This window comes from Gadus morhua, chromosome 19 (genome assembly GCF_902167405.1).
Source record: "Gadus morhua chromosome 19, gadMor3.0, whole genome shotgun sequence".
Lineage (NCBI taxonomy): Eukaryota > Metazoa > Chordata > Actinopteri > Gadiformes > Gadidae > Gadus > Gadus morhua.
The window spans coordinates 7,842,504-7,862,079 of record NC_044066.1 but is presented as its reverse complement, the minus strand read 5'-3'; the positions used below and the strand labels follow the sequence as shown (position 1 = coordinate 7,862,079).

The 19,576-nt window shown below is 39.9% G+C and overlaps 2 protein-coding genes across 2 annotated transcripts; one reads left to right on the top strand and one right to left on the bottom strand.

Annotated features, from left to right (window-relative positions):
- The first annotated feature begins 5,081 nt into the window (after window positions 1-5,081).
- Window positions 5,082-6,251, top strand: grp (gastrin-releasing peptide). Its single transcript, XM_030342334.1, has 3 exons — window positions 5,082-5,438; window positions 5,682-5,938; window positions 6,125-6,251. Exons 1-3 carry the CDS (start codon window positions 5,246-5,248, stop codon window positions 6,176-6,178), a joined length of 504 nt encoding a protein of 167 aa, XP_030198194.1. The 5' UTR covers window positions 5,082-5,245; the 3' UTR covers window positions 6,179-6,251.
- A 306-nt stretch (window positions 6,252-6,557) lies between these two features.
- rx3 (retinal homeobox gene 3) lies at window positions 6,558-10,405 on the bottom strand. The gene is made up of 3 exons (XM_030342331.1): window positions 9,726-10,405; window positions 9,249-9,499; window positions 6,558-8,848 (listed from the first exon to the last, which is right to left on the bottom strand). The coding sequence occupies exons 1-3, from the start codon at window positions 9,982-9,984 to the stop codon at window positions 8,345-8,347; spliced, it is 1,014 nt and encodes a 337-aa protein (XP_030198191.1). The 5' UTR covers window positions 9,985-10,405; the 3' UTR covers window positions 6,558-8,344.
- Between the last annotated feature and the right edge of the window lie 9,171 nt (window positions 10,406-19,576).

Sequence of the window (19,576 nt, the reverse complement as noted above, 5' to 3'; positions counted from 1 at the left end):
CAGCAGAACTTTGCAGTGCCTTCACATTTCCATAAGCCTTTGTTGACCTGCCTGTTGAGTTAGATGTTGGATAGATGTGCAGTCATTCTGTATGTTTTCTGGAGCCCTCCCACACCTTCTCTTAGCGACCTATTGTGTTTCCAAAGAGCAATGACCCCAGTGTCCCACCTTCTCCCCTCGACTCCCCATCATGGTGATGCTAGGCCCTGAAACAAGGTCCGTCTACGTTAATGGACCTGGAGGCTCAGGGATGCGTCTCTACGGCCTTCCACCAAGAAGTGGGCAGTGTGAGAAGAATGTATTTTTATGTACTTTTAGAAGTAAAATCAATCAGGTAGTAAAAGTAATGCTATAGCAATATCTATGTATGTATGTCATGTCAGTCATAATATTTACGGGTGATTTTTCCTTTTGGTAAATGCTGTAAGGTTAATAAAGATTGATAAGGAGTTCTGAACTCAGATAATAGCCAGGCCTTAGGAGGCCCATTTGCTCTAGCTATGTGAGAAAGGCTACCTCAAGACAAAGAGGTTGTGAGACTGAGTGCAGGGACTGATGGCATACAAGGCAGAGTAACAACTTGCAATTGGGGGAACTGTCTATCCAGAATTACTAACTCCAAGGGCGCCGCTGGAGAACCTCACGGTGTTAAACACCAGCCTGGAAGAATACGAGGACCCTGCAGGCCACTACGTCCTCCTCAACCCAGCAAACAAAGCGCTAGGGGACCAGTAAGGGGTCGCAGGTCGAATAAGGACCCCGGCAGGGTCGGACTTCCAGGCAGATGCAGTAACAAGGTACCGGACTACAGGAGAATGACCTCATATGCCAACCATCGTTCCACCTGGCCAAGTCATACGGCAACATCCTCTTGCTAGTGGTTCCGAAAAGGAGAGAAGGCCAGGATGGGGATGAATACCAACAGCAGGCGTCATTACAGCAACTGGGGTTCACGTACTGGGCTGTATTTAAAGAGATAATATGAATCTCCAGGAGTCAGGGGTCAGCCCCTACCCAAATAACGACGCTGCTTGGAGGTGGGGTATACAGTAACCCCTATAAACGCCTCAATAACAGCGCTGATCAGAGCAATCCTAACCACAGATATTAGAAACAACTAGTATTACTGGCTCCGGGAAATGACACACTGGTCAGTCCGATGGTACGCCTCAGCAATGGGGTTCAGACAGCGGAGGACACATCCTCGCAGTACACTGACCCCCCTACTACGCCGTTCTAAACCGACCTCTCAGACCCAGGGACCCCACGGGGCATCACCCCAAAAGATCATAAGATAATGAGGTTGGGGGGAAGAGACCCCCACACACCGAGGGGGCCGGGCTAAAGAGACTGGATGTGGTTACAGAGGGGCCTCCAGCCCTTGAGCAATACAACGTGACCCTTGAGGCGCGGCAGAAAGCCTTGCGAGCGCAGGTAACGCCAACGTCCTGATGCTAATAAGCCACTTATTTCAGAGCATCAATGGATCATGGGAGGACCCGGGGCCACCATAGCATTCATTACTCCCGGGGTTCCCCCGATCTGAGGAATATTCAAAGAATCCCGTGGTTCGGATATCACAGACAGGATGACTACTTGCAAATTGAAAGGGGGGTATTCGCAGAAGCCCCAGCTGGCGGACATTTGGCTACGGCACCAGTGTTACTCTACAGCCACAGGGAGGGTCCGTGGCGCACGATTACCTGCAATCCACCAGGCCAGCGACACGAGGGGAGTGGGTCGCCATCTTGGATATGGTCGGTCAAAGCCACCGCCTACAACCAGACTAATAACCCCTGGCTCTCACTGCCATCGGCCGGTAAAGATCAGCCCAACGCCAGGCCTGGTAAAGGTTACTCAAAGTTTTTCTAAAAGATTAAGGTACCGTATAACGCGTGCACTGATCCAACGGTGGTGATGGTGTGAGCTTTCAGCGGTACCCCCTGCAACGTTTAAGTCTGAGGTCGGCCTACCTTTATTTTTTGTATTGTGTATTTTGCGACAGTAACACTTCCTTATGACCTGTTACTCCTCCTGTGTGTGTGTTCGTGTGTGTGTGTGTGTGTGTGTGTGTGTGTGTGTGTGTGTGTGTGTGTGTGTGTGTGTGTGTGTGTGTGTGTGTGTGTGTGTGTGTGTGTGTGTGTGTGTGTGTGTGTGTGTGCAGTGGCGGTTTTAGGCAGGGGCGAACCGGGCAGCCGCCCGGGGCGGCATATTTGTGGGGGGCGGCAAATCACATGGGGGCGCCACGAGCAGTATAAAAAAAAAATGCGCAGCGCAGCGGTTATCAATGAAGTACGACATAACATTGTGTGGGGAATAGGTATTTTGGCGCCCCCTCTGGCTGCAGGCGCACACCTGCTCGTTGAGAAGGTGCCGTGTATAGACGGAATGAAACCCTCACTGAAGTCGTCGTCGTCGTCCCCCCCCCGTCCCCCCGCTTGTAGGAAGTCCTGCCCGGGGCGTAACTGGACCTAGAACCGCCACTGTGTGTGTGTGTGTGTGTGTGTGTGTGTGTGTGTGTGTGTGTGTGTGTGTGTGTGTGTGTGTGTGTGTGTGTGTGTGTGTGTGTGTGTGTGTGTGTGTGTGTGCGCGCGCCGGTTGTGTGCATGCCTGTTGTTCTCAGTTCATTTTATCCTATTTTATTCTTCTTACTTGCCCTGGGACTGCAGATGGAAATGAGCTTTTAGCTATAATCTGGTACAAGCCATCTTCTTACTACATGTAATTAATGAAACTTGCACATGGTCCCTGTTTCAAATAATCCAATGACAATAAAATAAATTAAGCGCCAGGCATGTGTGCGTGGATGGCTGTGGAAACCCGGGCGGCGGGGTGGGTTGTTGGCCAACGTCTGTGTTTGAGCAGACATGTATTACCAGTCATGACTCTAGAGAAAGGAGACCGACCGACACTAGGGACACTTCCTCCTGGGCCCTGGAGGAAGACGTGTGGGAGCACATTGTTTACAATAACACTTGAAGAACAACAGTGAGCTCTTTAACCCTAACTCTCCTAACAGCATCCCGGAGGTCAAAGGCTTTTTCAGCATTAATTAATTGTGTGTGAATGCAATATGGTTTGTGTTGGCTCCGAACTTGATGGATTGTGACTAATTATCAGTGTACTGATTATCAGCGAATATAGTTCCATCATACAATTTATGTAATCGTGTCACAGTGACATAACAAAAAACTTGGATTATAATTGCTAATATTAATACAAATAATTATTCTGATAAAAGAATGAGCCATCATGTGCAAATACAATTACAAGTTCTCATTATGAAGTTTCATTTCCTCTTATTCTCTATAAATGTACTGTCTAGACATTGTTTTTTTAAACAGCCAATGAAGTGAAAACAACCACCGTTAACCGGAAAAGGTACTAAATCCACTCGACAGTGCCATCTGGTGTTTCAATATGTGCATCAATTACCATGTATTTTACAAACAACCACCTTCCGCAATAGTCAAAATATTGTCTAATAGTATAATATGTTCGATCTCATATTTCACAATTCACTCAAAATTTGTTTTCCCAGGGATATCTTAATTGAAGGGAAATGTATGGATTCTGTATTGAGCAGGAATCCTCATGTTGTCGTTTTTATCATCCAATATATATACAATTATTGGTTTCTAGTTTGATGAGAAAACTTTGACATTGTAGAAAAGTGCTTCACAACTTTACTTGGTTTCTAGGGCCCTAGCTACTGCATGTTGATCAAATCTTAAACCAGAAGGTACGTGATTTGTAGCTCGCCAAGAACATTGAAAGTTACAAAGTGACCAAAATCGTGAAAATTTGTCCAAAACCTATAGGATCAGTTCAAAGCCTAACACCATATATTGTATCCATCTTCCCCTTTTCACCAGAGGTGACCAAGAGATGACTCATAACACACTAAGGTCACCCTTGAACATATTGCACATTGCGGTAAGCCATGGGGAAGATTTGCCTGGACAAATTCAACCTATTCCACCGAAATGTGTAACCGATGGTGAACAAATGAACGGATATCCTCGTCTACTCTGGCATATTTCCCTCCTTTAATAACCCTGTATCAATAGCCTAATGAATAGAGTCACTGAAGGGTGAGCATCTCAAACACGTAGGCCTAGTTAGTCTGTCAACCATTTTGAATTGCCTTGTTGATATTTCCACTGATTAACTTCCCTGGTAAAGGATCTGGATTCACTGTTACGCCACATGTTCTTGACTGGCCTGTCTCTGTTGAACAGGAACAGGATGGCCCTGACAAACTCAACCTATTCCACAGAAATGTGTTCACCATGTTGAACAACGTCCCAAACTCTTCATCTTTAATTTGCAATAGGCCTAAATACTGTTTCTCTTTTAACTCTCCAATGTAGGCCTACGTGTTTTTAAGCATGAAGTCCTTTAAGGGCCACTGTTCCAACCCCACGGTCTAGTTGGGGAGGTAATGGATGTAGAACGGCTGGGTCGATAGATGATGATGAAAGATGAGCAAATTATGGGTGAATAAATATGACTGGAAACCAGAGGATGGTGAGCATGGGTTTACTGGGGCATTGGTGAACAAACAACGTAAAAACAAGCACAACAACACGATCCAACCGGAACAACATTGGTCACTTTCACTCGGTACCACTGGCACCACATATTCTGAGCCCACATGTGCAAGAGATTTACGCAAGGCATTATTCCAATTTCTAAATGTAATGGTATTTTAGGGTTGCCAATGTGGCTCTCTCTATACCTCTCCTCTCATTTACCCTTGCTTCTTTTCCTGGAAGTCTATGCTCATCCTCTGATTTACAGTTAAAACAATGAATGTAAAGAGCCAGTCACGTTTAGTAATGGTGTTTCTTGTTTTTTTACACAAGGAAATAACATACACCGATACTTCTTATTCACTCCTTACGCCTATTATCACGAAGCAATCACTGAATAAACTAACAATGTTGCATCGGTATCGTGCTATGGATCATAATATGTATTGACTAATATTGAATCCTCAGCCACCGTGGATTGTATTCTTAACTTGCCACTGACGCACATCTGTAAAGGGCGGGCTGCTATTTAACATGGAGCCTTGGGTTTTCTCTCTCAAAGGTCTGCAGCACGCTGAACCTGAACGCGCTACATCGGCTGCACACTACGCCTCCATAATATTCTTAATTAATTCAATTAAATTCATTTAATTTAAAGTCTAAACATGGTGGAAAGCTTTTATCTGTAGTTATACTCGATATATAGTTGAATGCACTGTGGAACTTTTTTTATTTTTTTCTATTATAAGATGGGCGACGAGTGTGTAAGCTTTTCGTGGACTTACAGACAACTTCTACCAATGTTACTGATACTGGGAACGTTCAGTTGTATGGGGCAGTGTTCACAGAGTCCACCAGCTCTCCTCAGTAAATCCTACCCTCGAGGGAACCACTGGGCAGTGGGTAAGGACCGCTTCGTGAGGCAATGCAAGAAAGAAAAGTTGTTCTTGATTTAATAATGTTATAAGTATTATAATTATTGTTGTGTTGGAACTGGTTGATTATAGATTCGTTTTTTAATGGATTTTACCAATTCAAATAATGTAGGCCTATATCTTCAATCGCCCAAAATGTAACACTAGTCTATTCCATTGCATACAGCTGGGTAATAACATGCAGTCCTGTTGTTATTTTCTCTCCTCACAGGTCATTTAATGGGGAGGAAGAGCGTTGAGATGTTGCCTGAACCTCCGGTATACGAACAGGACGGAGACGATCCACTGACCTCCTTGGAACGAAGGGAGACACCGCTGGAGCAGCCGCAGTACCCCTCCAAACTAGACCGGGACGTGTTCGGGTCAAGTCCCGCCAACCGGAGACTTCAGGGGCCCCACGGCGCCGACAGACGCCATCTGGAGAGGACGAGATCGAGGGAAGAGGTTCGGGTCAAACCCCTGAGAGAGGTAAAGGGATTTAACCAAATGTTTTATAAAACTGATAAACTCGTTTACTTTATTGTGACCTAAGTAAGTAGCTTACTGCATGCCCTTAAAATGTTTATTTGAAGTAAATTGCCTGCAAGTAAACCTGTTAAATCTTGTATTGTCTTGGAGTTGCATTATTCCTTCAAAGCTGTTGTTGTGTTTTAGATGCCGGACTTGCTGCTGCTTGGTTTACACCTGAAGAATGGGGGTTCCACATGAACCCACTGTTCAATGCATTATAGCTGCACGTGTCATGTTACACATATTAAATCCTTCAGAGAATCACAACAAATCACTCTTATCATTTATCAGTAGCCTTCCATTTTATATTTTGATTTTTTTTGTCCAGTTTTTCAATCGCTACAGCAGTAGGCCTACATTTCCAATAAGTTATGCCTATATATTTTTGAACTACAGGTTAGTGAATAAAAATATATATTTTTATTTTCAGTGTACGGTGGAATGTTTATTATGGAATGTCATTGTTTTACCCTATTTAATTTGCAATCCTGAATTGCAGTATTGGGAAGTTCCCCCTAGTGTGTGACTTTAGGCTCACCCTATAAAGGCTTATCTCAATTCATGCCCGGCTGTAGTAGCGGGTTCATAACACTAGATGGCAACAGATATGCGCTTTACAATTGAGGATAGAATAGGACCAAATTTGAGAGCTCATTTAAAAAATGTAAGTCATAATATTGTTGCACACATTTTAAAAGCATTATCTTTGAATGAAAAGCAAAGGAAAAGAGTGATGAATTAACTGCAATGACATGCAATTATGTAAATAATTAATGATAAATGATAGGCTACTTCTTTACTGAACAAATTAGCCTTAGGTTTGTTGTTGGATTTTTGGCCCATGTATTATGTCTGTATTTATGTATTGGCTCCATATATTTTCTACTTAATGCTGATCAATCATTTATCCTAACTCAAGCGTGTAATATATATATAAAAAAACATTGTTGGATTCAATTCACTTTATTAGACGTTTCAAGAGGCACAGTTAATATTTTTTCTCTCTGTAAAGAATCATTATTAAATCATGAGGTCAGATATTTACACCCCTGACCCACGTGTGTGTGTTTACCCCCTAGCGCGGGACAACAGAGCTCCTCAGGGCGCACGCACAATGCCTTATGCTAATTGGCCCAATTCCATTTGGTGAAGGCCCTCCTTTCTGCTGCCGCTCAAAGGGAAGGGCTCCTGCCTCATTGGTAACCCAGGACTCATAATAGACCCGAATAATAGACTTACAAACCACTTTCACCCAATCTTCATAAATCTAATTTGACCAGTGCAAAGGGAAAGTTAAGATGCTGTTTAGGGAAGGAGGAAGTGCCCAACGAACTTTAAGTAGGGTTAAAAAAATAAAAGAGTTGAAGATAATGATAATAGCGTTGGGATAATGAAATTGAGGCTGTTCTCAGGATGCATGAAAATATATTTTTATCATTTTATGTTTTAACTATTTTATATTGCCTTATGAATGTTTGTAAACAGGCCTATAAGGTGATGTGTGTGTACACATATCTATTATGTTATAATGACTAAATGCTGCAGCCAAATGTGGAAAGACATAGAAGAAATCACTTTGTCAACGCTTACTTTACTCTTGATTGTCAAAATAGAGAATATAATAATAAAATAATGTTTCGTGCGTCAACCACACTGGGGTGCTATAGCACCCATGTTTTATTGTATTGATGTGTGGGCATATTATTTAAACTCCAAAACACTTCAGTACTTCGGCAAAAGATGAGGCAATGGCATGTATACCGTTAAAGCTTTTTAATGAAGCTAATCATTATTATTCCAATTAAACACATGCAATGATGCTGGTTATCAGGTGTATAGAAAGTAATTCAGTACCACTGTGAGGTAAGTCCAATAAACGATAAATTCCCAAACCATTGAAGTATGGCAGCGCACAATATTGAAGTTGAACAAATATCATGACGTCATTTTCATATTTATAAAATACAATTCGTCACATTTGACCACAAATAACGAAAACAAAAATGATTTGATGTAATTTGATAACGTGAATGATTATATGCTGTTTTCCCTGTTCAGTCTACATTGCAAATGTAAAATAAATAAATGGTGATAGATTCATGGTGATATCAAGACAGCAGGGTTCAGCATGGGACGGAGAGCAGTTTACTGACAAAAACAGTTCAAGCCCATCAGAGCTGGTTAAAATTCCCACCATATCATAAAAAGAGTTCATCAAAAACTGAAAGAGAAGAAAATCCATAGTACAAAATAAAATTATTCTGAATCACAAGGGGGAAAAAAACACACCCAGACCTAAATCTCCTCATAAGAGCTCGATGAAGTCTGTAAAATACAAGTTAAAAAAGAAGTCCCCCCATCTCGTTACCACGTCTTCCCGAAGGACTGGATGTGTTCCTTGGCCTTCATCCTGAGGGACGCGATGCTGGAGTTCCGCGGGTCCGATTCCTCCAGGACCATTTTGTCCATGAAGCCCGAGCAGGGGTAGGCCGCTGCCGGCGGACATATAGAGCCTATATGGGGGAGCTGGTGATGGTTGGACCCTGACCCGGGCGCCGAGTGGAGGAAAGTAGCCGGCATGGAGGAGGCCATGGAGTGGGGAGGCGGTGGCGACGCGTAACCCCCACCCGAGAGCCCCTGGGAGCCGCCTATGAACCCGGGGAGGCCGGGCAGGGACGAGGCGGCCGTGGTGCTGGTGATAGGGGTGGTGAGCCAGGGGTCCAGGTGCAGACCCCCTGGGCCGTGCAGCGGGTTGGTGGAGGGGCAGCCGAAGGAGAACAGGGAAGAGGGGGTGTCCTGCAGCCGGATGGCGCTCACTTCCAGCTTCTCCTGGCGCCGCCACTTGGCACGTCGGTTCTGGAACCACACCTGAACACACCGGAAGAAAGATGTGTGATCAACGTTTCAATCATGGAATCAATTATATAGCCATTAATCAATTAAAAAGAGAAGTAAGTTAACATTGTTTAACTTTTCGTCCTTAGGGCTACTTTAATGTAAAATGCTAAAGAGTAAATATTTCATTAGTTAATGTAAGGCTATATAAAAGGCTATATATTTCTAATGGCCGATCATCTGAATGGAATAAGTAAGTAATGCGCCCTATGAATAGTTTTTGCAGCTTCCTAACCTATTTATTAAATAATGAATCAATGAATTGTGACATGAAACATCATTGGACATTAACAACCTCTTGCCACCCTGCATTTCAACATTAAAATCACAAAATAACAATAATAGAATAATAACCAATGGCTTGATGATTTACCTGCACTCGGACCTCCGGCAGGTTGACCTTGAGCGCCAGCTCCTCGCGGCTGTACACGTCGGGGTAGTGGGACTTGTCGAAGGCGCGCTCAAGCTCGTGCAGCTGGAAGGTGGTGAAGGTGGTCCGGTTCCTGCGGTGCTTCTTCTTGGGATGGTCCTCCTCCGAGTCCTCTGAGTCCGGTCTGCCGTCCCCGCCCGGCGAGTCTGCTGGGCTGTGGGTCGGACTGTCCGAGGTGGTGGTGCAGCACATACCTGGAGGAGAAGGTGTGCAGGGACGTTTGAGTTAATAGGAGTTCTGTCTTTTTTTAACAGACATTTTTTAAGTTTGACTGAAGAGCGCCAAACTTTTAAGAGTGCGCAGCCAGAAATTAACACCATGTTGGATATAAATGTATAGGCTCTAATATAACTATTTGAAACTTTATTTCTGTTTATATAGACTATGAGTATTATCTTTGAGTCAAACATTTGTACTCACTGTCAAAAGTTTCAGAATGATGCTCTTTCTTGGTCATCGGGGCTACGATCACGTTCCCGTTACGCGCCGTGTCATTCATGCAGGACTTCTCTCTCACGCTGTAAATCGCTGATTTGTTGAACATGTGGTCCTCCTTAAATCCCAATATGGCATCGATACTGTGGACCCTGGCGGGATGTCCCGGGCTCTGGGCAAAACGCGCCGAGGAAGACGAGCGCTCATCCATCATCACTGCACCGGACGATCCGAGAACCCACATTTAGTGATAAATGTCGATGTCGTTCCCGAAAACAAATAATCACACGAGACGGTAGGAAAAAATAACGAGAGATATAGTTTTTAAAATAAAAGCAAAAACAAGTCAATGCTGATGGACTTCCCGGCTGAGGAACCTGTGCGTAACCACCCCAAATCACATCCAGAAAAACAGATATCATTCAGTCAGTGTCCTTCCTCCGGTTCATCCACACAAGTGATGAACTCGCATCTTCTGGTACGAGGCTTATAAAGTGGTCCTGGTTTGAAGACCCCCCTACTGGTGTGACCCCCCCAGGAGACGTCAGAGAGGGGAGGCGAGGTTAGGATCTGCTCTTCACGTGGCTGTTGGTGCAACACACTGGTTGTACTGAGTAGCCGGTCCGAGGAAAGGGTCCCGCAGCTCTCCAAGTCCTCTCAATCTCAAGTGCATTACCCACAGTCAGTGGCTGACTATAAACCTACTTATATAAATCTTAAAACCATCTTTTCTCCTCCTCCAGATGTCGTGTTCATGTTAGGCTGTGGAAACGAGGAGTGGGTTGAAGATTAAACTACAGATTAAGGTAGTAGGAAATTATAATTACACGTTTTCTTGTGGAAGAACATGGATTGCGAGATGAAAGCTTAATATTTAATCAAAGCGTCAAGAAACGTTGACCCATTATTCACTTAGTGAGAAGGATGCTGTTCTTTTGGAATCCGATGATGCAACTGTGATCAAACATAAAACTTATGCATGTCTTTGTAGAAATAATTCGTTATATGCTTTAACTTGCATAATCTAAAGGAATGGACTTTTTTCTTCCAAATCACCCAATGATTATTCAATAGCAAGTCGCTGAAGGAAACAGGCAACCTGTTCCTCTAAGTCAATATTTGTCCTGCAAATTAGGCTCAGGGAAAAGGAGGAAAGTCGTGTAAATTAACACTAAACAAAGATGTGGCCGTAGTTTGTAATCCCGAGCCCACATGCTGCTTAAGGGGATGACATTATTTTACACAAAAGAGTTAAAACCCCTAAAACTATTTAGCACTTCCTAATGAGGCATACCGAAGATGACCCTCTTCTTTGTCAGCGATAATCGAAGAGCAGGAAGACGCAGAGAAAGAGAGACGTCCGCACTCGAGTGCCCATCGTTCTCCGGCTACTTTAGGGATTTTTTTTATTCATTTAAATAACATAATCGGGAACAAAAATGTCCGAATTGTTTTTATAGCCAATGATAACAAGTAGGCTATAAGATGGCGTAACTATTTATGAGAGGACTATTGAACAAATATAAAGTGTAGAATAACATGGAATATGCAATAATTGAGGAAGATGAGGTTTAGGCCTATTGTTATTTTCAGACGTTTATATTATTAATATATGATGTGTATAAAGTAATATCACATCATTATGTAAATATTTTTCCTTATATTTTTTTTTAGACTTTGTTTTGAACGCCAAAACCAATTCTTAACTAAAATGGTCCTAACTCTCCTTCTCCGAGAATTGAAAGGCGGGACATTACCCTAATTACTCACATAGGCCTATTAGTTCGTCTTCAATTAATTAAGTAATCACGTTTGCATACACACAAGAGAAAACAATGACAAGCAGGCGTAATTGGTTGACGTAGGCCTAGGTGAGGGCAGATTCAAGACTCAGATTTCGACAAAAAGTAGCCTAGACTATTTCATAATATATGTCAACATTATAAGCGTTTTTATCATATTAAAGTTAGTTTTACATTCCCATTAAGTTTTTGTTGGTAATTATAGCACAAAATGCATCCACCATGAAGTTAAGACGGCATCTGCTCTGGGGTACACTAGAAATCAGAGTGCTTCCGGTTTCCAAGAAGTTTAAACCGAGTCAGCTAGGAATCAGCTGATGCTGTACGAGTCGTTAGACAGCAATCACGTTCAACCTCGTGCGCAGCTGCGTGTTAAACTTCAAAACCTCCGTTTTGAGGAGTACGGTTTTAAAGCGCAGCACAGCTAGCGCAATGCTAACTGACAGAGCAATCGGCCCAAGGGGTAACACTGTCGTTTTCTATCAAATAAATAACACCTCGTTTTTTATCAAAAAAAAACGTAAGGGGTAACACTACCGTTTTTTTTTATAGACCGTCATCAAATAAATAATAAGGGGTAACACTGTCGTTTTTTATCAAATAAAACATAAGGGGTGACACTGTCGTTTTTTATTCCCAGTCATCAAATAAAACGTAAGGGGTAACACTGTTGTTTTTTTATTGCCCGTCAACAAATAAAATGTAAGGGGTAACACTGTCGTTTTTTTATCAAACAAAACATAACACCTCGTTTTTTATCAAATAAAACATAAGGGGTAACACTATCGTTTTTTATCAAAAAAAACATAAGGGGTAACACTGTCGTTTTTTATAGACCGTCATCAAATAAATAATAAAGTGTAACACTGTCGTTTTTTATCATATATGGGGCGGCTTAGCTCAGGAGGTAGAGCTGTTGTCTTGTAACTGTACGGTTTCTTGTTCGATCCACAGCTCCTCCTAGCTGCGCAATTATAGTACAACCCCAGCGAGCAACTCACGTGTCTATGTGTGGTCCATATTATTTAGATTCAATTCTGCAATCTCTGTTTAATTCAGAAGTAAAGTAGGCCTTGAGATATAACAGGTAACACTGTCGTTTTTTATCAAAAAAAACATAACGCTTTCTTTTTTTTAATAAAACATAAGGGGTAACACTGTCGTTTTTTATCGGCCGTCATCAAAAAAACCATAAGGGTTAACACTGTCGTTTTTTATCAAAAAAAACATAAGGGGTAACACTGTCGTTTTTTATAGACCGTCATCAAATAAATAATATATGACACTGTCCTTTTTCATCAAATGTGGGGCGGGTTAGCTCAGGAGGTAGAGCAGTATCCTTGTAACTGTAAGGTTGCCTGTTCGATCCACAGCTACTCCTAGCGGCGCAATTATAATACGCCCCCAGCGAGCAACGGACGAGTCTACGTGTAGTCCATATTTTTTAGATTAAATTCTGCAATCTCCGTTTAATTCAGAAGTAAAGGTAACACTGTCGTTTTTTATCAAATAAAACATGACGCTGTCGTTTTTTATCAAATAAAACATAAGGGGTAACACTGTAGCAGTGTCGTTTTTTATCAAAAAAAACATAAGGGGTAACACTGTCGTTTTTTTATTGCCCGTCCTCAAATAAAACGTAAGGGGTAACACTGTCGTTTTTTTAATAAAACATAAGGGGTAACACTGTCGTTTTTTATCGGCCATCATCAAAAAAACCTAAGGGGTAACACTGTCGTTTTTTATCAAATACGTTTTTTTTATTCCCAGTCATCAATAAAACATAAGGGGTAACACTGTTGTTTTTTATCAAATAAAACATAAGGGGTAACACTGTCGTTTTTTTATTGCCCTTTATCAAATAAAACATAAGGGGTAACACTGTCGTTTTTTATCGGCCGTCATCAAAAAGAACATAAGGGGTAACACTGTCGTTTTTTATCGAAAAAAACATAAGGGGTAACACTGTCGTTTTTTTATTGCCCGTTATCAAATAAAACGTAAGGGGTAACACTGTCGTTTTTTTAATGGAACATAAGGAGCAACACTGTCGTTTTTTATCGGCCATCATCAAAAAAAACATAAGGGGTGACACTGTCGTTTTTTATCGAAAAAAACATAAGGGGTAACACTGTCGTTTTTTTATTGCCCGTCATCAAATGAAACATAAGGGGTAACAATGTGGTTTTTTATCAAATAAAACATAAGGGGTAACATTGTCGTTTTTTATCGGCCGTCGTCAAAAAAAACATAAGGGGTAACACTGTCGTTTTTTTATTGCCCGTCATCAAATAAAACGTAAGGAGTAACACTGTTGTTTTTTAGCAAATAAATCATTAGGGGTAACATTGTCGTTTTTTATCGGCCGTCGTCAAAAAAAACGTAAGGGGTAACACTGTCGTTTTTCTAATAAAACAGAAGGGGTAACACTGTCGTTTTCTATCAAATAAAACATACGGGGTAACATTGTCGTTTTTTATCGTCCATCATCAAAAAAAACATAAGGGGTAACACTGTCGTTTTTTATCAAAAAAAACATAAGGGGTAACACTGTCGTTTTTTTATTGCCCGTCATCAAATAAAACGTAAGGGGTACCACTGTCGTTTTTTTAATAAAACAGAAGGGGTAACACTGTCGTTTTCTATCAAATAAAACATAAGGGGTAACATTGTCGTTTTTTATCGGCCGTCATCAAAAAAAACGTAAGGGGTAACACTGTCGTTTTTTATCAAAAAAAACATAAGGGGTAACACTGTCGTTTTTTATAGACCGTCATCAAATAAATAATAAGTTGTGACACTGTCCTTTTTAATCATATGTGGGGCTGCTTAGCTCAGGAGGTAGCGCAGTAATCTTTTAACTGAAAGGTTCCATGTTCGATTCCTAGCTGTGCAATTAAAGTACGCCCCCAGCGAGCAACGGACGAGTCTATGCGTGGACAATATCTTTTAGATTAAATTCTGCAATCTCCGTTTAATTCAGAAGTAAAGGTAACACCGTCGTTTTTTATCAAATAAAGCATAACGCTGTCGTTTTTTATCAAATAAAACATAACGCTGTCGTTTTTTATCAAATAAAACATAAGGACTGTAGCAGTGTCGTTTTTTATCAAAAAAAACACAAGGGGTAACACTGTCGTTTTTTTATTGCCCGTCCTCAAATAAAACGTAAGGGGTAACACTGTCGTTTTTTATCAAAAAAAACATAAGGGGTAACACTGTCGTTTTTTTATTGCCCGTCATCAAATAAAACGTAAGGGGTAACACTGTCGTTTTTTTAATAAAACTTAAGGGGTAACACTGTCGTTTTTTATCGGCCGTCATCAAAAAAACATAAGGGGTAACACTGTCGTTTTTTATCAAATACGTTTTTTTTATTCCCAGTCATCAATAAAACATAAGGGGTAACACTGTTGTTTTTTATCAAATAAAACATAAGGGGTAACACTGTCGTTTTTTTATTGCCCTTCATCAAATAAAACATAAGGGGTGACACTGTCGTTTTTTATCGGCCGTCATCAAAAAAAACATAAGGGGTAACACTGTCGTTTTTTTATTGCCCGTCATCAAATAAAACGTAAAGGGTAACACTGTCGTTTTTTTAATAAAACATAAGGGGTATCGCTGTCGTTTTTTATCGGCCATCATCAAAAAAAACATATGGGGTAACACTGTCTTTTTTTTATCAAATAAGTTTTTTTTATTCCCAGTCATCAATGAAACATAAGGGGTAACACTGTTGTTTTTTATCAAATAAAACATAAGGGGTTACACTGTCGTTTTTTTATTGCCCGTAATCAAATAAAACGTAAGAAGTAACACTGTCGTTTTTTAGCAAATAAATCATAAGGGGTAACATTGTCGTTTTTTATCGGCCGTCGTCAAAAAAAACATAAGTGGTAACACTGTCGTTTTTTTATTGCCCGTCATCAAATAAAACGTAAGGGGTAACACTGTTGTTTTTTTAATAAAACAGAAGGGGTATCACTGTCGTTTTCTATCAAATAAAACATAAGGGGTAACATTGTCGTTTTTTATCGACCGTCATCAAAAAAAACGTAAGGGGTAACACTGTCGTTTTTTATCAAAAAAAACATAAGGGGTATCACTGTCGTTTTTTTATAGGCCGTCATCAAATAAATAATAAGTTGTGACACTGTCATTTTTAATCATATGTGGGGCGGTTTAGCTCAGGAGGCAGAGCAGTATCCTTGTAACTGAAAGGTTACATGTTCGATCCCCAGCTCTTCCTAGCTGTGCAATTAAAGTACGCCCCCAGTGAGCAACGGACGAGTCTATGTGTGGTCAATATTTTTTAGATTAAATTCTGCAATCTCCGTTTAATTCAGAAGTAAAGGTAACACTGTCGTTTTTTATCAAATAAAACATAACGCTGTCGTTTTTTATCAAATAAAACATAAGGGGTAACACTGTAGCAGTGTCGTTTTTTATCAAAAAAAACATAAGGGGTAACACTGTCGTTTTTTTATTGCCCGTCCTCAAATAAAACGTAAGGGGTAACACTGTCGTTTTTTTAATAAAACATAAGGGGTAACACTGTCGTTTTTTAACGGCCGTCATCAAAAAAAACATAAGGGGTAACACTGTCGTTTTTTATCAAAAAAAACATAAGGGGTAACACTGTCGTTTTTTTATTGCCCGTCATCAAATAAAACGTAAGGGGTAACACTGTCGTTTTTTTAATAAAACATAAGGGGTTACACTGTCGTTTTTTATCGGCCGTCATCAAAAAAAACATAAGGGGTAACACTGTCGTTTTTTATCAAATAAGTTTTTTTTATTCCCAGTCATCAATAAAACATTAGGGGTAACACTGTTGTTTTTTATCAAATAAAACATAAGGGGTAACGCTGTCGTTTTTTTATTGCCCGTCATCAAATAAAACGTAAGGAGTAACACTGTCGTTTTTTAGCAAATAAATCATAAGGGCTAACATTGCGATTTTTATCGGCCGTCGTCAAAAAAAACATAAGGGGTAACACTGTCGTTTTTTTATTGCCCGTCATCAAATAAAACGTAAGGGGTAACACTGTTGTTTTTTTAATAAAACAGAAGGGGTAACACTGTCGTTTTCTATCAAATAAAACATAAGGGGTAACATTGTCGTTTTTTATCGGCCGTCATCAAAAAAAACACTGTCGTTTTCTTATCAAAAAAAACATAAGGGGTAACACTGTCGTTTTTTATCAAAAAAAACATAAGGGGTAACACTGTCGTTTTTTATCGTCCGTCATCAAAAAAAACATAAGGGGTAACCCTGTCGTTTTTTATCAAAAAAAACATAAGGGGTAACACTGTCGTTTTTTTATTGCCCGTCATCAAATAAAACGTAAAGGGTAACACTGTCGTTTTTTTAATAAAACATAAGGGGTATCACTGTCGTTTTTTATCGGCCATCATCAAAAAAAACATATGGGGTAACACTGTCTTTTTTTTATCAAATAAGTTTTTTTTATTCCCAGTCATCAATGAAACATAAGGGGTAACACTGTTGTTTTTTATCAAATAAAACATAAGGTGTTACACTGTCGTTTTTTTATTGCCCGTAATCAAATAAAACGTAAGTAGTAACACTGTCGTTTTTTAGCAAATAAATCATAAGGGGTAACATTGTCGTTTTTTATCGGCCGTCGTCAAAAAAAACATAAGTGGTAACACTGTCGTTTTTTTATTGCCCGTCATCAAATAAAACGTAAGGGGTAACACTGTTGTTTTTTTAATAAAACAGAAGGGGTAACACTGTCGTTTTCTATCAAATAAAACATAAGGGGTAACATTGTCGTTTTTTATCGACCGTCATCAAAAAAAACGTAAGGGGTAACACTGTCGTTTTTTATCAAAAAAAACAAAAGGGGTATCACTGTCGTTTTTTTATAGGCCGTCATCAAATAAATAATAAGTTGTGACACTGTCATTTTTAATCACATGTGGGGCGGCTTAGCTCAGGAGGTAGAGCAGTATTCTTGTAACTGAAAGGTTACATGTTCGATCCCCAGCTCTTCCTAGCTGTGCAATTGAAGTACGCCCCCAGTGAGCAACGGACGAGTCTATGTGTGGTCAATATTTTTTAGATTAAATTCTGCAATCTCCGTTTAATTCAGAAGTAAAGGTAACACTGTCGTTTTTTATCAAATAAAACATAACGCTGTCGTTTTTTATCAAATAAAACATAAGGGGTAACACTGTAGCAGTGTCGTTTTTTATCAAAAAAAACATAAGGGGTAACACTGTCGTTTTTTTATTGCCCGTCCTCAAATAAAACGTAAGGGGTAACACTGTCGTTTTTTTAATAAAACATAAGGGGTAACACTGTCGTTTTTTATCGGCCGTCATCAAAAAAAACATAAGGGGTAACACTGTCGTTTTTTATCAAAAAAAACATAAGGGGTAACACTGTCGTTTTTTTATTGCCCGTCATCAAATAAAACGTAAGGGGTAACACTGTCGTTTTTTTAATGAAACATAAGGGGTTACACTGTCGTTTTTTATCGGCCGTCATCAAAAAAAACATAAGGGGTAACACTGTCGTTTTTTATCAAATACGTTTTTTTTATTCCCAGTCATCAATAAAACATTAGGGGTAACACTGTTGTTTTTTATCAAATAAAACATAAGGGGTAACACTGTCGTTTTTTTATTGCCCGTCATCAAATAAAACGTAAGGAGTAACACTGTCGTTTTTTAGCAAATAAATCATAAGGGGTAACATTGCGATTTTTATCGGCCGTCGTCAAAAAAAACATAAGGGGTAACACTGTCGTTTTTTTATTGCCCGTCATCAAATAAAACGTAAGGGGTAACACTGTTGTTTTTTTAATAAAACAGAAGGGGTAACACTGTCGTTTTCTATCAAATAAAACATAAGGGGTAACATTGTCGTTTTTTATCGGCCGTCATCAAAAAAAACACTGTCGTTTTCTTATCAAAAAAAACATAGGGGGTAACACTGTCGTTTTTTTATAGACCGTCATCAAATAAATAATAAGTTGTGACACTGTCCTTTTTAATCATATGCGGGGCGGCTTAGCTCAGGAGGTAGAGCAGTATTCTTGTAACTGAAAGGTTGCATATTCGATCACCAGCTCTTCCTAGCTGTGCAATTAAAGTACGCCCCCAGCGAGCAACGGACGAGTCTATGTGTGGTTAATATTTTTTAGATTAAATTCTGCAATCTCCGTTTAATTCAGAAGTAAAGGTAACACTGTCGTTTTTTATCAAATAAAACATAACGCTGTCGTTTTTTTATCAAATAAAACATAAGGACTGTAGCAGTGTCGTTTTTTATCAAAAAAAACATAAGGGGTAACACTGTCGTTTTTTTATTGCCCGTCCTCAAATAAAACGTAAGGGGTAACACTGTCGTTTTTTTAATAAAACATAAGGGGTAACACTGTCGTTTTTTATCGGCCGTCATCAAAAAAATCATAAGGGGTAACACTGTCGTTTTTTATCAAAAAAAACATAAGGGGTAACACTGTCGTTTTTTTATTGCCCTCCATCAAATAAAACGTAAGGGGTAACACTGTCGTTTTTTATCGGCCGTCATCATAAAACATAAGGGGTAACACTGTCGTTTTTTATCAAATACGTTTTTTTTATTCCCAGTCATCAATAAAACATAAGGGGTAACACTGTTGTTTTTTATCAAATAAAACATAAGGGGTAACACTGTCGTTTTTTTATTGCCCGTCCTCAAATAAAACGTAAGGGGTAACACTGTCGTTTTTTTAATAAAACATAAAGGGTAACACTGTCGTTTTTTATCGGCCGTCATCAAAAAGAAACATAAGGGGTAACACTGTTGTTTTTTATCAAAAAAAACATAAGGGGTAACACTGTCGTTTTTTTATTGCCCGTCATCAAATAAAACGTAAGGGGTAACACTGTCGTTTTTTTAATGAAACATAAGGGGTTACACTGTCGTTTTTTATCGGCCGTCATCAAAAAAAACATAAGGGGTAACACTGTCGTTTTTTATCAAATACGTTTTTTTTATTCCCAGTCATCAATAAA

Coding starts and splice junctions, on each gene's coding strand:
- rx3 (XM_030342331.1), bottom strand. CDS start 9,984: ATGTGGGTTCTCGGATCGTCCGGTGCAGTGATGATGGATGAGCGCTCG. Junction 9,500..9,725: donor TCATTCTGAAACTTTTGACA/GTGAGTACAAAT, acceptor CTTCTCCTCCAG/GTATGTGCTGCACCACCACC. Junction 8,849..9,248: donor TGCCGGAGGTCCGAGTGCAG/GTAAATCATCAA, acceptor CGGTGTGTTCAG/GTGTGGTTCCAGAACCGACG.
- grp (XM_030342334.1), top strand. CDS start 5,246: ATGCACTGTGGAACTTTTTTTATTTTTTTCTATTATAAGATGGGCGAC. Junction 5,439..5,681: donor AGGGAACCACTGGGCAGTGG/GTAAGGACCGCT, acceptor CTCTCCTCACAG/GTCATTTAATGGGGAGGAAG. Junction 5,939..6,124: donor GGGTCAAACCCCTGAGAGAG/GTAAAGGGATTT, acceptor GTTGTGTTTTAG/ATGCCGGACTTGCTGCTGCT.